Source organism: Stegodyphus dumicola, chromosome 3 (genome assembly GCF_044657685.1).
Source record: "Stegodyphus dumicola isolate Sdum_Otavi_A_Nest chromosome 3, ASM4465768v1".
In the NCBI taxonomy this organism is placed as follows: domain Eukaryota; kingdom Metazoa; phylum Arthropoda; class Arachnida; order Araneae; family Eresidae; genus Stegodyphus; species Stegodyphus dumicola.
Window position 1 is genome coordinate 147,426,549 of NC_140770.1, and position 21,267 is coordinate 147,447,815.

A 21,267-nucleotide genomic window follows, 5' to 3' on the forward strand; every position below is an offset into this window, starting at 1 on the left:
TACGCCTACTAACTTATACACATTTTTTGCTATACTTTATTTAAACCTTTTTCTCGAATTATTCTAACTAAATTAACCGACCCTTCAAGGCTAATGCTAGAAGCATAGAATCAAATCGCTAGTAATTCAAAGCGTTGACTTCAGGTAGGCAAAACAGTTGTTTTCTACCTCATTTGACTACACGCGTGCTAGCTTATTAACATTCTGGTATGAAAATGTGGGCGAAAACGAGACTGAAAGGAACGTTGCTTTAATTAAAAATTAAAAGTTAGTCAAGATAAATAAATCTCCACACTAATTACAGGCACTCGAATTAGCTTTCGAGTATCGGTGAAACCCTAGGGAAGCGAGTGATAAAATTTTCTTAAAATGTAATTCTTTGAAACCTCTATTTCCTTAAAAAAATTATTTTCATTGATTATTTCTGTTAGTTTCATAATACAGTAGTGTTCCCTGATTGATAAAATAATCTCTTGATGCAGTATTCATTACGTAGGATTATCACATCAAACTGATAGACAGATACGTGTAATCTGATCTTTAGAACCGTCGAATATCAGTATGATCTGCTTAACTCTATGTTGGGAAGAAAATATAAGCATAAAAATTGTAAAATTGAATTTAAGCTTTGTATTTTACGACCAGTTATTGATGGTAGTTATGTTTACGAATACATTTTGTGAAATCGAAATATACAGTTTGATATTTATATACAATTTGTCCGCAAAAAGATTTATTTTCACAAATATTTGTCGTAAATATAAACTTCGAAGAATAAAAATGTTTTAAATGACACAAATATTGAAGTTTTGGCATTTTTAAATTTTAAGAAAATATCAGTTTTGTGAAAAGTACGAAATGAACATTTTATTCATTCTTCGGGTCTATATAGCTATATTCAAGAAAGTTTTACATTTATTATAATAGATATGTCTCTAAAATGCAAAATAAATAATAAAATAATACGTTTGAAATTCATCTTATGTTCAATTCAGAATAAACGATACGCTAAAACCGAAAATCAGAAGCTGCAAGAAAAATGGGAACAAAACACGCCAAACCCAAAAGCAAAAAAGGAAATTTAAAAGTTTCCCAGCATCGTCATCAGTATGTTGGTGTGACGAAAGAAGCAAAAAATTCAGCTTGTTTCTCATGCAATAAAGAACAAATTAAAAGTTTAAAACTTACAACTACATCAGAAAACTATCAAAGTAATGTGTATTTTTATATAATCAAATACTATAGGCCGAAGTAAGCAACAGCATAAAAATTGCAAAATTATAACCCTAAAAGCTTAAAAACATTATATTGAGCTTGGGCAATTGAGGCGTCCAAAAATGTCAGAGTTCATCTGGTGTACCGGGTTAGGCGTTCTCCGGTATTGAGCAGACATGTTCGATGGGCAATAGATCTGGAGAATAAGCAGGCCAGAATAACAATGCTATATGGTGGGATAAGAAGAAAGCTTGAACATTGCGTGCTATGTGTGGTCGCACTGTCCTGTTGAAATGAGACCGCAAGCAAGCCCTGAAAGTAAAGAAAGAGAACAGGCTGGTAACTGGTGGTGGAGGGCGCGGACACCTGATGTCTAACATAGGTAAACAGGTGTATGTCCCACGCCTAGCAACAGCTCCCAGGGACAACAAGAGAGCCGTCAGAAGTTTATATATTTTAAGCACAAGATCTTGCTTAACTATTGGTTTCTACATTGGTTATAGTAGCTTTTGTAGTACAGAGTGGCATCCCAGGCATTCAGAGGAGAACAGGCTGAAAAACCTCAGAGATGTACCATTAGCTGGTAAGTGTACTACTAGTGCGTACTGGAGGGGCCGGGATAGGAATCCAATACAGCCCCACACCATAACACAGGGTGCAGGACCAGTCGCAAAACGCAACAGTCGAGCAGCCTCTCTCCAGGGTGCCTCCAAACTCTAATCCGGCCATTGTGGTACTGCAGGCAGAAGCGTGATTCGTCCGAAAACACAATGTCATGCTCTTCGGATATCCCTATCTGCATTCACCATTGGAAACGCAGATGCCTCTGGTTTAAAGTTTAAGGTAAGCGAAGCAATAGATGCTAACGGAGAGTTCATTGCACTGTAAACGACGTCGAAATGTTTGTACACACACCCATTGTTGTGCTGCAGACTGCATGCTTTATAATATGGTTGCGGATTGACAGTGCACTCCTTCAGTGCTTATGCGCATAATATGCCTGTATTCTATGAAGTGGTGTGAGGCGATTGCAATTGCTCTTGTACATCAGTTGTTCCCTCCTGCATCCACCGATTCCACATTCGCGTGACCCTGTTGCTTTTCTACTTCCGACACAAGAATCGATTTTCCAGAAGAAAATTCTGCAATCTCTGCATGGAACGATTCTGCCTCGGTCGAACTCATTCCTGAGCACACTGAAATTGAACGCAAAAACAAATCTCACGAGAGCACAATTTAGTTCGTTCAAATCGACTACCTTTCCTCTCTTTATACACGGTTTTATAGGGTGCATGCGGCATAGGGTGCACGCGGCACTCAAAATGTACGGTGAGCTGAAATTCCTTTCGAGGGCTTGTTGGTACGAGAATAGGGGTGGCTACCTTCCGAACGGCCTTCGTGGTGTTCTTCCTCAAAATTGGGGCGGAAGCTTAACAGTTAGCTAGGTTCAGCAATTACTAGCTGTTGTACTACAGAAATTCTGGCCTAGTTTCTACTGTGACTGCGCATCTGGAGGCAGCATAGGCTTCCATTCCCCAACAACACATCCAAAGCCTCTTTCACTCAATGCTGCAGGGTACAGCAGCAGTGACTGACAAACGTGGAGGCAACGCTCATTACTGATTTTCCCGTCTTCCTCATTTCAAAGAAAGCTGTATTTCAGTTCAATTAACATTAATACTATGTGTAACCTCTGAAATAAAATTGGCTCGGATATCTCTTGTCCTTTTTGCTGTTGCATTTCGGATGGCCAGCAGTGTATGAAAGCTTCCTAAACACGAGTATAGTTGTAAGGTTTATCCTAAGTTTTTAACAGTTTAGTTAAAGCTACTTTCCTGTTCTTCCTGATTTCAGCTTACAGTTGTCTACCAGAATGTGCTTTTAGAATCGCGGGTAATGCAAATGAGTAAGGGCGGTATTTAAGTCGAAGTTCCACTGACTTTGTTAGGGGAGCCTCAGAGTTTCTGACTATCGCGTGTTCGTCTTTTGGCTACGTCTCTCTCTAAGCTACTACTACGCTCGGCCGTATTTCAGGCCCTTAATAGCTTCGTAAGCCTATTTGATATTTAAAGGCCAACTACTTCGAATATGATAGCTCCGGCTATATCGTTTTAGTTAAGCATTATTTAAGTTTTATTTCTTATTACTTTGAGTTCAAGCCCAAGTGGAGGCTTTGCCGTACGCTCTGAGAAAGGAGCCGACTGTTCAATTCTTATTCCGAATTCAAGCGATTATTCGCTTATCTGTCATACACATTATCATACACATTTGGCTGTTAGATAGCCAAATGTGTATGAACTATGTGGGTGGAACAGATTTTCCCATAGGATCTCTTATAGGGTCTCTTATAGGGTCAGATCTTCTTATAGGGTCTCCAATCACTATGTGGGGTGGGATCTTCTTATAGGGTGTCCCCACATAGTAATTGGAGACCCTATAAGAAGTTAGATTTCGTCATTTTTCTAAAAATAATTTGTTTTAAGATTACTACTACCCGGCTCGTGAGTCCAGCGTTTTTATATATTGGTAAATTGTGCATTTTTTGCTTTAAAAGTGATTGAATTATCTTGTTCTTATGTTCCGGTTAAGGTTTTTTAAACCTTTAGTTAATCTGCATGCAATAGTTGCAGAATTATCGGCAATTTAAAAGTTTAAGATAAGCCTGGCGAGGCCGCCGTTTGTTCACATTTGAAACTGTTAGCAGAACAGGGAATAAAATCAGTTTTGTGCAAAATCAGAAGCTTTTTGACGAGTGGAACCAAAAGTAAACTTTCAATCTTCTGCACCGAAAAATCTGTCTTCCTGCCCGCTGGCCGACTTGCTTGTTTTTATGTAGAAATTTTAATTTTTAATTGTAAAGAAACATTTTTTAACTGTTTTAACTGTATTTGGTGCTTTAGGGTATTCTTGATTTTACAGTTATTAATGAAGATTGAGTTTTTATGTATTTTTGCTTTGCCATGAAGTGAGAAATTGGAGGAAATAAGTTTAAATGAAGTGCAGCAAGAATGTGTATAATTGAATAGACTGCAAAAGGAAGTCAAGTGATGTCCACATCAGATATTTTATTTAAAATAAGGAAAAGTTTAATTAAAATGAGGAAAAGTATTATATGATATGAATAAAAATAATGTGGGGCTTCCTGTTCTTCCTTTGTTGTAGGAAATTTTCCTTTGTTGCAGCTTATCTCACTTGGCTGACCTAATCAGAACAAGTTACAAATGTTATCGTGACAAAGAGCGCAAGTCTGCGTCCTTCGCTGCTATAGATCGTGAACAATATATAGGGACAGTACAATTCTGCCTCAGTTTTGATGGAGAGTACCCCGGGGTTGTCCGAGTGTCTCTCATCACTTTTCTCTTACCACCAAACCACTCGTAAAGGCTTTCGGCTCGCTGTATATTTTGTGTATCCCATGCCACGCAGACAATATACATTTATGTAAAAATGCCCAAACCTTCTCCTGGAATCGAACCTAAGCTCAAAGAACGATACAACAGAAATTACCTCTATACATATCAGGGCGACTTTAGAAATTTCTTATAATTATATTTCATATCTTTTATACTTCTCCTTATGCTTTTATTTTCGTAAAAGCTCATGTTTGTTTCGAACTAGATCTTCAAATAAATGCTATTTTGATTTGGTTTCACAAAAGCAAATAGTTCCATAACAAAGATATTTTGAGCCGAAAAATAAGATCTTCAAATCTACAAGTATTTAGTATAGTCTAGTATCTACAAGTCTAGTATAAAGTCTTTTCCTTTGATCGATCAAACTTATTCAAGCTATGTTATTTCTCCGATCAACAATGTTTCGTCTAGAAATGAAAAATGTGTATTGTAATTACTTTGTGACTAAAACCGAATTTAACCTATTCCGGCATCCAGGCTTGGCGAACTTAAGAATTTAATTTGTTTAAGGGAAATCTTTCAAATCAAGAAATCCTTTTGAATTACTTTAAGGAAATGCTTTAGTTCTGTTGTTTTATAATTCCATGCCAGCTGAATAAAAATTCGTTGTTTAATATATTTATAAATTTCGTCATTCGTGAAATGTTTGTTATCAAGGACAATCCTCTTTCTATTCGCTGATGATCGAAAGCTAATCCGGAGTCCCGAGATTTGGTCCTCTTCATTTTATAAATTTAGAAACTGATTATCGTTTTTAAATTTATAAAATGAATTCTGGCAGAAAAGATAAACTGAAGGAAGGATCCGGTCTGAATAGCTAATATTAAGTAAATTAGATTTCAGACCCGAGAATTGATTTTCTGTATGATCTTTTCCCTTCCGTTATTAAATTGCAAGTGTTTTCCTGCAATGTTTCCTTTTCTGCCCTTGTGATATTTCTTTGGCTGCTGACAAACGGATAGCATTCTCGAAATATTTTTATCACTTTTATATTGAAATTAAATACATGGAAATAACGACGTGGTGTTACACAAGGTACTTTAAAAGCGAAAAACAAAAAGCAAGAAATTTGAAGAAAAGATAGTGGTGCATCCACTAAGGCATGGGGATGCCAAACATTTCGGACTCCCATCCCAAAAAATAAACTAAACTAAACAATAATAAAATCAATTTCAACGAATATCACCCTTCCCGCCAAAAATACACACACGCTGTCGTAGGGTATCGATAACAGAGGGAAGGATTTAAAACCCTTTTTATTTTCTCTATTTATGCAAGGTAAAAAATATACATATATATAAATTTACATTCTAAGCTTTATTTCCAATAGTGCCTTAACTCTGCAGCTCTTCGGCTATTTCTCAACTTGCTTGCAGCCTACTATCCTTTTCCCCATTTAAATTAGTTGTTATACAAATGTAGAAAAAGCTCGGATGTAATCTAAAACGAGCGCGCAGACTGCGCCCATTACGCTCTGTAATTCATGTTATGAATCTGTTTCTCAAGAATAAAAAAAAATTAAACTATTCACAACGACTAACATCTTTATGCGTCAATCTCCGTCACACTATAAGTATTGTTCCTTACCGCAGCAGCATTTTCTAATATGTTATATATGGGATGGTTTTGGAAATGTCGCATATTGGAGATGTTGAAGCATGAAATATAATTACAGATGTAACAGATCCAATAAGAAATAGTTATAGCAGATTTAAATAATGCTTCTTTTCAGGTTAAAATAACACGCCGAATAACTACTATTGGAACCATCTCCTCAACTGCCTAAGTGCAAAGAGCATTTCTTTTATTTTAGTTAAACATTTTGCGGCACTATTCGTGCCTGTTCCAGAACATTAACATTTACATTTTTGATGCTGTAGAAGAAGAGAATAACAGCGAGCAGAAGTCTAGCTTGGAAAAGGAGCAGAAGCGTGTATTTCAGAATGAAATCCTAATTAAAAATGGGTTAGTTTCGGTTTCAATACCATTTGATTGGGTAATCAATAAAACTCTAAAATTATTATTGGCTGAAGTTTTGTGTAAGCTATTTTCGTCAGAGTGTTACGTAAAAGTCGTATGATACGGATTAATCTAGAAATGACGCAGGTCAGAAAAGTTTACTTTAATCAACTACTATTTCTTGACTACAGAGAGGAATACTCAAATTAAAATGAGTTAAGTTATAGTTTTTATTTACATATTTTGTATCTTGAAAAAAGTGCATGTGTGTATGTAAGATATAAAATATGAAATCCAGTTACTAAGAAATGGTAACTTTATTGACATTTTCCCATATGTAAGATATAAAATACGAAAACAAATTACTAACTTTAGCAATAAGTTCTTTCAAGTCCTATTTCTAATTTAGTTACGTCCCCTTGCTGTTTTAAAAATACTAAGGTGTAAATCTAAGATGCATCATCTGAGTATTAATACGTTTCATGTCTTTTATGTAAGAGGTGAGAGAATGAAACCGACTTAAACGTGAGAGCTCTATTGTTTTTTTAACCACTGATATGTATTTTTTCTGTTTGCGTCAAAGAAAATTTCAATAAATAAACGAAAGATGATAAATTGTTATAAATTATTCTGAAATTCTGTTTCTTGAAAAGCTTTCGTAATTTGTTTATTTTTAGTTTAAGTGATTGGTCGTCCAAGCGGTGTAGTACTTAAGGAAGCGATTGTAATTCCAAGGGGCCCCGGTTCGAATTTCGGAGAAAGCATGGTTGTAACCGTCCGTCCCTTCGTAGGAGGCAACGGTGGCCGCCTATTTGGTGCCTGCACAATAAAATGGCCACCATTTTTGGCCTTAGCATGCAAAATAGGCAATCCTGAATAGGCAGGTGGGTTTCAAAAAATTTGAAGTGATTAAGTCAACATACTAGAATTATTTGAAGTGTCAGTCTGAAAATTTAGTATTTAGCTACTAATAGGTTTGAATTACAAAGTGTAGCAATTAGAAATTCCTTGCAGTCACCAATATTTAGATTTCAGAAAGAATTTTTCTTTGCATCATTATTATGACTGTTTATATATGTTTTGATAAATATTTTGTAAACGAAGTTTCAAATTTAATTTAAAATATTTGTTTTGTCAAAAAAACTTTTATTTTCGTTAAAAAAATCGGCTCATCAGCTGCTTTTATATCGTGCACTGGGCATGCAAATTAAGGATTGGATTGGATTATTTAATTACGGCAAAGCGCATGAGGGCTATCTGCCTAAAGGGAGGGATGCCTTCGTGGAGGACTTTCTAAGGCAAACTGGCTCGTATACACGTTAGGCATGGGTAAAACCACGGAAACGCCCATGCAGCCAGCCCGTTCGCGGGATTCGAACCTCCGACCGAACTACCAGTGTTCAGCGTCTTTACCGCTCGTCCGCAAATTTACCGCTCGCATGCAAATTAAGTTTGAGATAACTGTCATACATAATTTTAAATGTAGGCTTGCGTGATTCCGTTGTTAACGAGTAAGTTGACTATTTTTATACGTTTAAACAGGAAATTTTATCGTCCATTCGTTTGGCTCTTCTAATGTGAATTGCAATTTTTTTATGTGTCTTATATTTTTAATGTGAATTGCAATTTTTTTGTGTGTCTTATATTTTTAATGTGAATAGCATTTTATTCTATTACTTGAAATTTCCACTCACTTACATGGCATTCGACATTTTCCGAGCTTTTACTGTACATTGAAAAAATAAAATTTGCTCAAACCTGAGGATTTAAATTTACAAACAATGATTAAACAATAAATTACGGTGTTTTCACAAATTATGTAATCTGGCATGGACATGGTACGTTGCAATATATCTGCTTGCTGGTTTTCAGTTTGCTTGTTAAATGTTTGAATTAGTTTTAAATGAAATGTTTGAACTAGTTGCGTTGTACTTTTTTTAGTTGCTGTGGCCTATAGAAGATGCGGGGAAGATGGGTTATGGTCTCAAGGTACGTGGACCAATTACAGCGAATGCGAAAAGCTGGACATTAGGGTAAGAAATTAGTAATTACTTATTTCATTCTGAATAATGATAAAATAAGCTTTTTTCTACAACAATTTAATTCTAATAAGTGCAGTGAATACCAGATTAACCGAAGGCGGATTCACGGAATTGTGGGTTAACCAGGTCTCCTTTAATAAAATGTTACGTATGTTTATTGCGAAACGGTAGAAAAATTGCTGTCAGAATAAAGCAGACATTCTACGAAAAATGCAAGAAAAAGAGAAGAAATTGCGTGGAATATTAACAGTAATATCAGACGATGTCATAATATTCGGGAGTTTTGATCCACAACAGTATATAATTTAATTGTATAAAATTTGCGCTATGTATAAAATACTGTCAATCATACGCTAAATCGTACAAGTAAATGAAATATACAGCTTAAAAATAGTTATTGTAATAAAAATAGCTTAAATTTAATAAAAGTAAATAATAATACAATTTATAATCTTAAAAATAAATTAATTATTGTAAACATTTTTATAACTATTTTGTCAATTGTAAGTTTTATGTAAACATTTGTAAAATAAATTAATTACTTCCGCAAAAATTAAATTAATTATAATAAATAGCTATAGAAATAAATAGATATAAATTAATTGTTGTAAAACATTTCCATTTTTTTTAAATTGTAATTTTTTTAATTTAATGTAAAATATTCTTATTGTTATTCTAAAATTTTAATTAATTTCTTGTATTAAATGCTGATTGTATTAAATGATATTTACGAATATCATTTATTAAATGTATTAATCACTTGTATTAAGTGATATTTACGAAACCATGTGAAATTATTCTCCAAATCCATATTCATAAACTACAGGTAAATTATGAATACCATTTTCTCTCTTATTTATAGCAAAGCTTATTCATATTTCCTGTGTGATTTTTAATTGATTTCGGATTAACTGTAATTTTACATTAATCGTTGATATAGTTCCTATATTATCCCGAATTATCGGTAATCTATTGTGAAATTTAAATAAAAAATTTTTTCATGGTACTAGAATTAAATGTTACGTACTGCACCATAAAGAAATTTTTAAGTTGCATTTTGTCTTTTTATTTTAATATACAGTTATTCCTCTCTTATGGTGTGTAATGTAAGTGTTTTTTTGCTATCAATCAAAAAACATTTTCGAGTTGTACATTTTTCCTTTTACAGAAAATGTGTACAATTCCTTTTTCAGTAAATCCTACTATCCTAATTCTGCATTGCAGTAAATCCTAATCCTGCATTGCTGAGAGCCAGAGGTTTGTTGATGTACTATAAATAATCATGTCAAATAAGCAAGAAGAAATTGACAATTTATTATCAAAGCAACTTACGATATGCAGCACAATAAAAAGCTGAAAAGAGCTCTACGAAAGAACGTGAATATAAGCAACTCCTTCTCAGCGCGCGAAAAATACGGTCAGTTCCCCAAATCACCTAAGGAGTAAAATAAATCGTAACTCGGCTAACTCTCTTTGGTTTGCTTTGTTTAATTATGGCCAAGCGCGCGAGGGCTATCTGGGAAGGGATGCCAACATGGAGAACTTTTTAAGGCTAACTCACTTTGAGCCGCTAAATTTCGCAATTGATTAGCAACATTCTTCCTAGCTCCTGGGGCTGTATTTATATAATGCAACACAGGCACGGGTTTGGTGTAGCACCAGCTTCTGGAAAGTTCGATAAAAATCGGCCGTATAACTTCAAAAACTTTTTTTCTCGAATCTTCCAGAAAGTAGCTAAGTTAATTACGAAATATCGTCAACTTATTGGGAACATTTGTCGCTAAGGCCAATCATGAACATATCTGTATTGTCTAGTTCTCTGCTTGTGTTTTACTATTTAATTATGTTTGGGCTTAGAATTGAAAGATTTACCATTCAGTGTAGGAAATAAGCATTTATATACAAAATGTATCGTTATATATTCCATTTAAACAATAAATAACTAAATAAAGCGATGCATAATATTACAACAGTACAAAAACAGCAATGCAGTTAAAATGAATTGAAACATTTACAGATATTTAAAACAGTATTTTAGTAGCTCGCCTTGATATTTTTTTCAGGCCTGTTTCCTAAGGCAGTGTCGTTTCAATCGCTCTTTAATTTTAAGATAAACTTAGTTGGTTTCAAATCATTCTATATCGAATGCTATGTCGATGGAAATAACAAATTAGAAATTACAGTATAAACATTGAAGATTTTAACAATTGCTTTGAAAACCTAAGTATTTCCAATCTTCCGAAATAAAAGGTTAAGAGACTTGTTGTTGTTACTAGTCTCATTTCTCGTCTGACAAAGGTCAGCACAAGCCCACGACATTCATTGTGGTATAAGGAGTCAAATGCACCTCTCATTAGAAAGAGCCTTGAACACCATACAGAGGACTACCGCACAAACACTACACCTTTACAAACATCCACCCTTCTCCGGGATTCGAACCCGAGCTCTTCGGTACAGCGTTCAGTGTCGCTAACCACTATTTCGGTCGGGCAGCTTTTAAGAGACTGACGCGTGGAAGGAAACGAAAACCTTGCGAGTTTGGAGAGAAACTCGCAGGTTTTAATATCATACATCTCACCGTTATGTCTTGGAACAAAATTAAAACTTACTTCGTCGAAAGCAAGAATTCCTCCTTCTTGGTGATGCTGCATAGGAAGAAAATTCTGCTGATGAAGAGATAGCAGCGTCGTGTTTTGTTGGAGTTGATTCTGGAGTACTAGATTTTCAAACTTCAGATAAAGAAAATATGGAACAATGACTTCACTGAAAAAAAAAATGGAGGCTGTGAGATTTTATCAAACTAAGACATTCTGAATTCAGTGACTTAATGAAGACCGAAAGAAATGCGGGGAAGGAGAAGTGGCAAAAAAAGAGAAAGAATGTCCGGGCACTGAATATATATACAAGCTGTTAGACGATATACATCGACAATTTTGAGTTTCAGTTTAATATTATCGTAGTTTCGTGGAGTAGCTGTTCTAATATAATCTGAAAAATTGTCAGCATGGCTCTCAAAACAAGAAACTAAAGTAAAGAAGAATAAAATGTACGTAGATTTTTAAGCTTTTTCCAGGAAAAAACCTAAAACTCTGCGTAACTTTTGTTATCATTTTTTCCCTAAACCCTTCCTATGAAAGTATACTGTGTAGAGTTTAACTGCCAGGTTAACTCAAACTCATACTCTCAATCGAAGTCCGAGTTGTTCTAGACGAGTTTTTGCATTTTCCTTGTACGGTTTTATATTTATTAACCAGTTATCTTATTATTTTTTTGCCTTTACTTTCTTCGGATGCTACCAGGATGCAGATCACATGATTTATTAGTCCAAAGGGGCTTTGTCCCTGAAGGACTATTGTTTTCGTTTTGCGATTTTGCGTTGAATCACTATAAATGCCCATTTCACTTTTCAAACTGTTGCCACCAAATTTAGTGTCCTGCATTATATTTGAAGAAATTAAATAATGAAAAATCTGCGTAAATGTATGTCTATTTCTCGCATTGTGATAAAACAACGGTACCTAGAGCCATCCAATTTTGAATGACGTAATCTTCCTACGAATATGGAAATGTGGAAGACCAAATTTGAAATTTGGAATTTGTTTTATGATCGATTTCATATTTTGTAAAACTTTAACAAATATTTAAGTAACAAACTCAACGATTTAAAAGCGAGCAATGGCAACACTCTACGGCGGGGAAAATAAACCTTTTTATCTCCAGCGGGCGCGGAACTGTGTATCGGAAATTCTAAGATATCCTCATTTTAAAATTATTTTGCGACATTGCTCCTGAACTGAATTTTATAGTTTAAGTGCAAAGAACATGATATTTAATAAATAAAGGTAACACAAATGTTAAAAAAAACCCTTTGGACGTAATTTAAATCTGAAACCTTTCAGATTTTTTTCTTACTGTTATTATTATTATTATTATTATGAGCATAAAATTTGTTTAACTATAATTTAGAGACCGAGGAGCCGTATTAAAAGACAAATTTTGTAATTTCTATATTATCAAATTTTTCCCCTAAATTAAAAAACTCCAAAACAGGAATATTTGCGTCACTTATATTTTGTATGTTTATGACCAAAACTTGCGAAACTAAAGGCCGAGTAAAGACTTGTACACACGGTGTATATACTGCACATAGAACAATGCCAGAAACACGATTTTACGTCCTTTTATGAAGGAAAGAATGCGTTGTAATCACGTAAAATTTTGCGTATCGTAGTTCAATGGAAAATCCATTTTGACCGTTCTGGAATCCATTTGGACGATATTTTGCGGTCATATAAACAGAATAAAGCACTCTTTTTTCCGAAACGGATTGTAAAATAGGTTTCAAATGGATGTACTTATGTGTGTATCCCGCGAAGCTGAACAACGATTAGCCTTAGAATGTTCAAATTGTGTATATGGATATCTGGCCTTCATTTTCGCAGTCGTTGGTCATAGTCATATACTTTCATTTACAAAAGTGTTTTACGTGACAAAAATACTCATGTTTTGGCAACGTCAGGTTTTATAAAAAATTCATTTTCTACAAATAACGAAATACAACTTTTTGATGCAATGTCTTAGTTTAACAATTTATTTATTATGTGAATAATTAGCAAACTCCGGAGGACAAAATATAAAAAACGTAAATTGAAATTCATTAGGAGATGTGAATGTGGGGGGAATATGAAAGCACGGGAAGTTTACGGGCGATTTGTGTGCCCAAGCTTCTTTACGACATTCGCCATGTTTCTCGCAAAAGTTAGATAAATTTCGTACAGTATCAGGTAAACTGGATAGCCCCCAATGTACGGATGACGGAGGGAGATGGAGAATCATTAGTAGATTGGAGGTAGGACAATCACAAGTGCAGGTCGTTACGGGGCTCAGGTAACGAACGCCCTTTGTCGTCTAAAATTTGTGGAAACAGTTTCAGGACGCTGGATCCATATCGAGAAGACCTGGGCAAGGTTGATCAAGATCCACAACGACGAATGAGGATCGTTATTTGGCACTTTCGGCGTGGCGAAACAGGACTGCTACAGTTTCGCAGTTCTCACATGAACTGTATGTTGCTGCTGGAACCAGAGTTTCACTGTCTACAGTTGCCCAAAGACTTCATGAGATAGGGCTATATGCCAGAAGACCTGCTGCGTGTGTCCCGATCACTATAGCACACAAGAGAGTGGCTAGACTTCAGTGGATCTCCGTACATTTTTTATAGATGATCGTGCTTCAGCATGGAAACTGATTCTCGGTGAACCTATATCTGGAGAGAGTCTAGAAGGTTCTGTGACTGTTATGAGGTATAGAGAGGAGACCAGAGACTTTCCAGAGGAGTAATTGGTCCTGAATTCCTGTAAATGGACGATAACGCTGATTTAAATAGGATGCAGCTGGTCGACGTTAACTTGGAAAGTAAAGGTATTCGCTGCATGAATTGGCGAGACAGACTACCAAATCTTAACGCTATAGAGAACGTCAGGACGCTGTTGGGGAGGAAATATCATGTCGCCATCCCCCCTCCGAGAACCAAGCTGCCTTGCTACAGGAGTGGGTTCTACTGCCACAGGGACTCCTCTACTGCTTCCTGTCTAGTATGTCAACTGCGCGAGCTTTTGGTTGTGAGAGGAACCCATACCCCATATTAGATTGATTTTTAGTTCGATATCACAGAGTGGATTTTGGAGATCCCAGCGGTATCAGCTTTCCTGATATTTTTTTTTACATAACTTTGAATACTTTTGAATCCTAAATTTCTTTCCCTGTCAAAAATGTGTATTCATACCAAACTTTATTAAACTCTTCAGAAATTCGACATAATGTGCAAGTTCTTCGCATTATGCACATGAGTGTAGATTTGGAACCCACTTGTATTCAAAACTGAAACTTGTGCATTCCGAAAGTCACATTTCCATATTCTCATCGATTGCATGATAACATAATATTCGCTTTTATTAAGGGTAAACTGTCTGGAATATCTGAGTTTTTATTGGAGCAATTTTTGTCTTTCATAATATTCATGAAAACTTAAATGTTGTTTTCCTTCTCTGTTTCCTAAAACATGCATATTAATCTCGATTTCATGCTAAACATCAGAATTCGACTAAACATATGTCTATTAATATTGGTTTCTTTCTGTAAATCGAATATACAACTTTTTAGATGTACCAAAGTCATTAACTACGTTTTGCTCATTTCTCCTCAAATTTACGGAGCTGAATGCGTCTAAACTAGTCCATTCCGTTCGAGGAACATATGTCAGTCATCTAGTACATTTATAACAAATCTTGGCTGTCGAGGGGCTTTAATTGGTTGCTATTATAAATATTTGCTTTCACAAATATTCGAAGATGTAATCTCTTGATTTGCCCATGAGTCAAGTACTTCTGCGCTATAAAAGACGTTCATGATTTTTTTTAATTTCTGCTTAAAGTTCAGGAACCCAATAAGCCTTATATTTTAATTGTTTAGAAGAGTGAGTTAAGTAACGTTTCTTCAGTGTAATGATGAGAAATTTTCTCCTAAAAGATTGCCATCGTCACATTACATAGCAAATAAATCGTTAGAAGTATTTTCAGATACCTTTCATTTTATTTAGTTTTCTTCATATTATTCTTTTTCTATTTACAGCCCATTTTCTTATACAGGCAAGGGTTGTTTTTTTCTTTTGGGTGAGTATGCTGTTCTGATTCACAACATTTAGATTTTTACCGTTGAATTTGCCTATAATATTTCTGCTTGCACACTTGCTTTAAAGGAAAAAAGATTAAACATCGGTATAAAATATAAATAAAATATTGTTATGTGTTGGGAAAAAAAAGTGCAAAGGTTGCCTTAAATTCCTAATAGAGTCTTGTCAACTTAGACTTTTAAATAAATCATACATCACAAAATCTTCTTCAAAAAGTTTTACTGAAATATTTTCTTTCGAAAGCATAAAATACTTTTAGTAAGATGAATATAACCAACGTAGGGGACGCCTTTCTTTATCATTCAACCGAATTTTTTGGATGTGCCGTTAGAAATGTCGGAAAAAGTAGAAGTGAAAAGATATATTTTTGAGAATATATAGATTCTGCTGGAAACATTACTCAGCTCTGTTTTCTTTCCACTGAACTTTCCACTGATGCCGAACAAAATGCATTATTTAAAAAGGGACTGCTTTAGAAACGCGTTTAAAAAAAAGAAAAAACTGCAGTTTAATTAATTATAACATTACAATGATGAATATACAATATATATATATAAACAATTATAAGTATATATATATAAAGAAATTTTTAAAGAAATTATAAAAAAAATGCTGAAACATTATGTCATTTTAAAATAAATTTGAGATATTCTTTTGCTCGGGAGTGGCAACATAGGAAGAGTTAAATGTTTCCTTTAGCGGCTGTCAAAGATTACAGTGTTTTTCCGCTGTGAAAACTTTGCTCCCTTTCTTTTTTATTTCTCTGTACCTACTTTTTAAACAAATATTTACTTTTATTCCCCATTTCGTGATCACTTCCAAGTTTCGATGAATTGCTTCTGTAAGAATTAAAATCAGGGACCATCTCGAGATATTTCAAAATGAAAGGCTCACAACTTTGTAAAATCAATAGGTTCTACATAGTTCATTTCGGAGCATGAAACATGAAATCAGGTATGCCATCGCTGGAATTCGCATTCCGGGCCTACCGACTATCAGCCGGAAGTTTTTCCAGTTAGACTACAAAGTGACGTGGTAAAGAAAGAGAAACGTTACATTCTCCTCGCCCCCCAAATTTAAAGCGCGAATGGGAAGGAAGAGACCCAATCGGCATATCCTGTTGGTGACGGTAGTTTGGACACCATCGACCCCCGGGAGTCGACGTAGAGAAATCTGCGAAGCTACTGGCTAGGATCTACTACCTAGGCAGTCTCGGCCACGAGGGTATAAAATTTATGAACTTGGTGGTTCTGAAGGCCCCGGGAAAGGTCACTTATTGGCCGGCCTCGGGGTCTGGCATGTCCTGAGCAGTATGGCTCTAGTAGCTGGGGTAGTGGTGTCCCCCGGTTCGCTGGGTAATGTCCCACTGCGACGGGCTCGCCCATGCGACTGGCAGGTAGCAAATTAACGACCAGTGCTACCTGGTGAATTCCAGGTAGGGGCCAGGGCGGAGGTTGAACCTCCGCGCCTGGTCCTGAGGGAGGGTCGGATCTGTAGTGCGGACCATTAGTCACGCGGAACAGAGCAGCCCATAGTTCACAGTTGATAGTTCGGACATCATTTTCAGAGTTACTAGAATTTTTGAAGGTAAGAAACGTGAAAAGGTCAAACAGTGTCCTCGCTGGGATTCGAACTCCGTATCTCCCGATGGCTACCTGGATGCGCTTCCAAATACATTGTGAAGGCATGCAGTAAGAAAAGGGAAAATTCCTTTGCAAATTTCTCGATATCTTCTAAGACTGTTACACGCTAAGCTAAAGCAATAATAATAATAATAACAATGCCGCCCAATCAGGATGTTGGTTAGCAGTGTTGACTGCCGTACCAAAGGGCACCGATTTGAATATCAGAGGAAGCATGGATGTTTGTAAATGTATAGTGTCTGTGCGGCATGGTGGCACTCTAAATATTCGGCGAGCCGACAGGAAAAATGGGGAAGAAGGATGGGAAACCCTCCTACCCGTCTTCCCGAAGTGCTTTCAGTGAAAATTAGGGGCTGAACGGAGCAAAGTCATAATGTCACCTCCATGGTGCTCAAGTCTGTTGTCAACGATAGACGCTATCTTGCACTCCTTGCCGCGCTGAATTTTTGGTCCTGTTCTGATATTACTGTCAGACAAGTGAGATAAGTCACAACACAATAATGATAAAGTAATATTTTCTTAGGGAAAATACAATTTTTTACTCACCTACTTGGGTTTGGAATTTATGGGTCAGTGTTAGTTATAATGAAATTTGCATATAAGTTCGGAATCAATTATTCACTCTTTCCATGCCCATTTATGAAATGCGAAGTGAATATCAACACAACCAGTTTAACATATCTGCATGAAAAATTGCAAGGATGTTTTGGAGCCATTCTGAGTACGCAATATGCAATCATGCTTCGAAATAAGTCAATATATCGTTTCATTCCCTTTTCATCCTAAGCTAATCTTCCGATGAATGCAAAATCCTGGTGTTAAAAGTAATGGGTCTTAAATTACAGTCCCGCCGTTCATCATGAGTTTCCGAAATCAGCAGATCTTCTTCCCATTAATTGGCAATTAATGGAACATCCTTTTCTCTATTAATCAGCTCCTGAGGTAAACTTTAACCTTTCTGGATTTACAATGGAATGATGCCAGAACATTACGGACTGTTCCTGGTTTAATTCAACAAAGAGCTCACGAAATCGCTGGATAAATGTATCTTCCGACTTGATACCTAATTATGATTTTAATTAGGAAACCGTTATCGCTGACTGTTGCATCTGCAAAAGTTACAGCTTTTTTGTGTTCACTTAATATGTGCTGAAAGGAGCGAGAATTTTAAAGTTTAGTAGAATTAACCGGGCCTCTATCAACCGATGTCTTTGTTAACCCGATCGGCAATCAATTGAAAGAAATCGTTGGAAAAATGTAGTAGCATCTGAATGGGTACAACAAGAATCAACGATAAATCGTTTAATGACATATATTTAGATATATCTAAGCAGAAAGCAGCCTTCTGCCTATAAGAAAATAAATGTTTTTTATAAGTTGGCTCATGTTTATATTACGTATGTAAAAACCATGAAAAATTCCCATGTTACCCTCCCGTTCATTTGCGATCGAATGCGGGTCGAAAAACCAGTATTCAACGATCTTGTCCGTCAGCCATTTGTGAGATCACATCCTATTTAGAGCTCTGCATTATCGATACGTTCGTACGCGTGTTCGTATACATTTCAATGATTAATATGTTTCGTTTCGGTTTGTTCAAGCTGGACATTTAAAACATTCTTGTAAATTAAACAATATAAAAAAAAATTAAAGTCAATTCCTACTTAGGTCAACAAAGAAAAATTTTAAAAATGCAAAAAAAAAAAAGTTTTAAATACAAAAAAGAATTTTTTAATTAAAAATTAGAAAAAAATTTATTAACATCCAGTGACATCCACTATAAGTTTTAAAATATGCATTTGAATTTGAATTGATGAATAAAAGTATTTTATTAACGATTGAAAATTAATTAATTAATAATTAATTTAAAAAAAATTAATTTTTACTTTACTACTACTTCAATTTTCCGAATTTTTGATTATCCGAACAGGATTATCAGATTTGTAACAGTACATATGCAGCATCTGTATCAGCCTTTATTTTTTCAACGAATGCAGTGGTACTTTCCGAAGTATGACATGTTGGTCTCTCTTAATGAAGAAAAAATTCTTTGAAAGTCATTGGGATAAAGAAATTAATTTTTTTTCTATAAACCGCTTGATAAAATCTCTTGACAATATGTCGGGTTGATTTTAACAATTTTTCTACCCTCCTCCTACTACATTTTTCTACACTTTCTTCTACTACATTTTTAATTTCGTATTCTAAAGGAATCCAATGACAATCACAAAGCTTTTCCTGAAACTTTTCTTGGATTAACGGAATCAGGTTTGCATATTTTTTCCTGTTCATTTTAGATAATAAATAGGCCGGGTTTTCCCCAAGTCATTTAGGTAAAGCCATTCTTCATCAAGAGTCACAATGTATTATGCATTTCCAACTATCCTCAAAATAGTTTTCATAAAAGGTTTCTAAATTTTATTTATTTCTTTATTTTACAAATGCCAAAACATTAGCCACTTAAGCCATAGTTCATGAGCTCTCCGATACTTTTTAACTATGTCCTCATAGCGAAAAAGTGCAATATATTTATTTAAATGTTCAAAAAAAACATAGGCTGACTGGAATCACAGAAAGCACAGTTTGTGGAATCCACCACTCCAGTTCTGTAAAGGTGGTCTCGCAAACAATCATGTCCGCTCAGACATCTAAAACAGATGTATAGCTGTCTTTCTTGAAAAACTGGGAATGAAAGCTGTCTCTTTGCTCAGAATCTTATATCTCTTATCCATGCCACGTTGAATCATATCCTGTTTAAGGATTTTCTTAAGGGTCAAGTTACTAAACAATTGAGCCGTATGGAAAGAAAGCGGTCGATTAATGAGTTGCCTTATCAAAGTTCCTTTTCTTAGCTAAAGACTTTTCGTTGCCCACATTTACACTGTGGGTTGGAATCCATTCGAAAGACATTTAGTGTGCCATTGCCTTAAACAAAGTCCTACGTCTCATCTTTGATAACTATATATTCAGAAGGGACTGAACCGTACTTTTGGATTCTGACAATATACAAAAGAGTGGCTGCGAATCGACAGTCAAGGTTTGCTTTGCCTAGCATAAAAACATATGCCTCTAAGATAGTCTAGAGTAGGGGTTCTCAACCGATGGTACGCCTACCACTGGTGGAACGCAAGAGAAAAATAGATGGTACGCAAAGAAGCAAAGTGTTTTTAACTATTAAATTCAAAAATTAAAATCCCCAATATCCTGATTGAGTTTTTATCTAACACTCGTAAGTTTATGCGATCTGAGCTTTGTTCAAGAGTAGTGATGGTAGTAGTACTTTGTAGTGGTGGTACTAAAGGTTTCCAATTTTTGTTTAGATGGTACGCGTTAGTCAAAAGGTTCAGACCCGCTTCTCTGGAGTTCTGTTCATTTTTCTTGAGAAATTTCACCGTTAGAGAATTCTCAACCCGTAAAAGGACATTCTGTATTATTTTTTGAAGTCATCATCAAAAGAAGACAGGAGAGAGCGGCAAAGCTGTAGCAGATTTTGCGTTATCCAGGGTGCACCACGAGGAAGCCTGTTACGTTACACTTCGGTTACTAAAATTTTTAAGCGTTCAGCCGCATGCCTCGGCAAAAGGTGTTGAATATAATGCTTTTAGTACTTTTAAGTCGCAAACATTGGTTTATTATTTTATATTTTGTTTCTACAGATGTATTTAAAGACTTTGCAATTGATTTCTATGCCGGCGGATTTTTTTTTTTTTTTTTTTTTTTTTTGTTACCAACGATTTAACTTTAGAAACGTTAGAAAGAGTAGCTACCTTTTTCATGTATTCGTTTGGAAGCTTCTTTGCGTGTAGAAGTAATTATTCCTTTTTTTTTTCACTTTCCAATTAATATAATCTTGCTTATTTTGCACTTTAAAATTTAATATCATGCATTTCCCAAAGTTTTTGAATAATGGAATGGCAATATTTCTCTTCGGAAAGCACAAAATTATATCCTTCAATCTCGAGATTGTTTAAATGCGACATTTTGAAAGAAGAATAAATTTAAGAGCTGAAGGTGATATTTCTCATTTCAAATAATAAGCTGTTGCTAGAAATTTTTATTCTAAAACATTTTGTTTTAAATTCTGAATCGAAATCATTCTAAAAGTGAGTAAATACCGTCTACATATTTTGAATCAAATTATGCGACGTAACACTGGCAAGAAAAATTTAGCAAACGGTTTAACAATTGGAATCCATCCTTTCGTGGAATTCGTTCTGATGCTTACAGCATCACATGTCATCTTATAAGGAAAAATAAAAGGAACTTAGCATTTATGTCTGAGATATTATAGAAGTATTAAAACA

The 21,267-nt window shown here is 35.2% G+C and overlaps 1 protein-coding gene across 2 annotated transcripts in view; it reads left to right on the forward strand.

Moving 5' to 3' along the window:
* The window catches only part of LOC118194085 (PDF receptor-like), a 583,685-nt gene that overhangs the window by 402,991 nt on the left and 159,427 nt on the right, over window positions 1-21,267 (forward strand). For both annotated transcript variants that reach the window (XM_085813435.1, XM_085813434.1), the window contains exon 3: window positions 8,529-8,620. In XM_085813435.1, coding sequence (XP_085669561.1) covers window positions 8,529-8,620 — 92 coding nt within the window. The remainder of the gene's footprint in view (window positions 1-8,528; window positions 8,621-21,267) is intronic.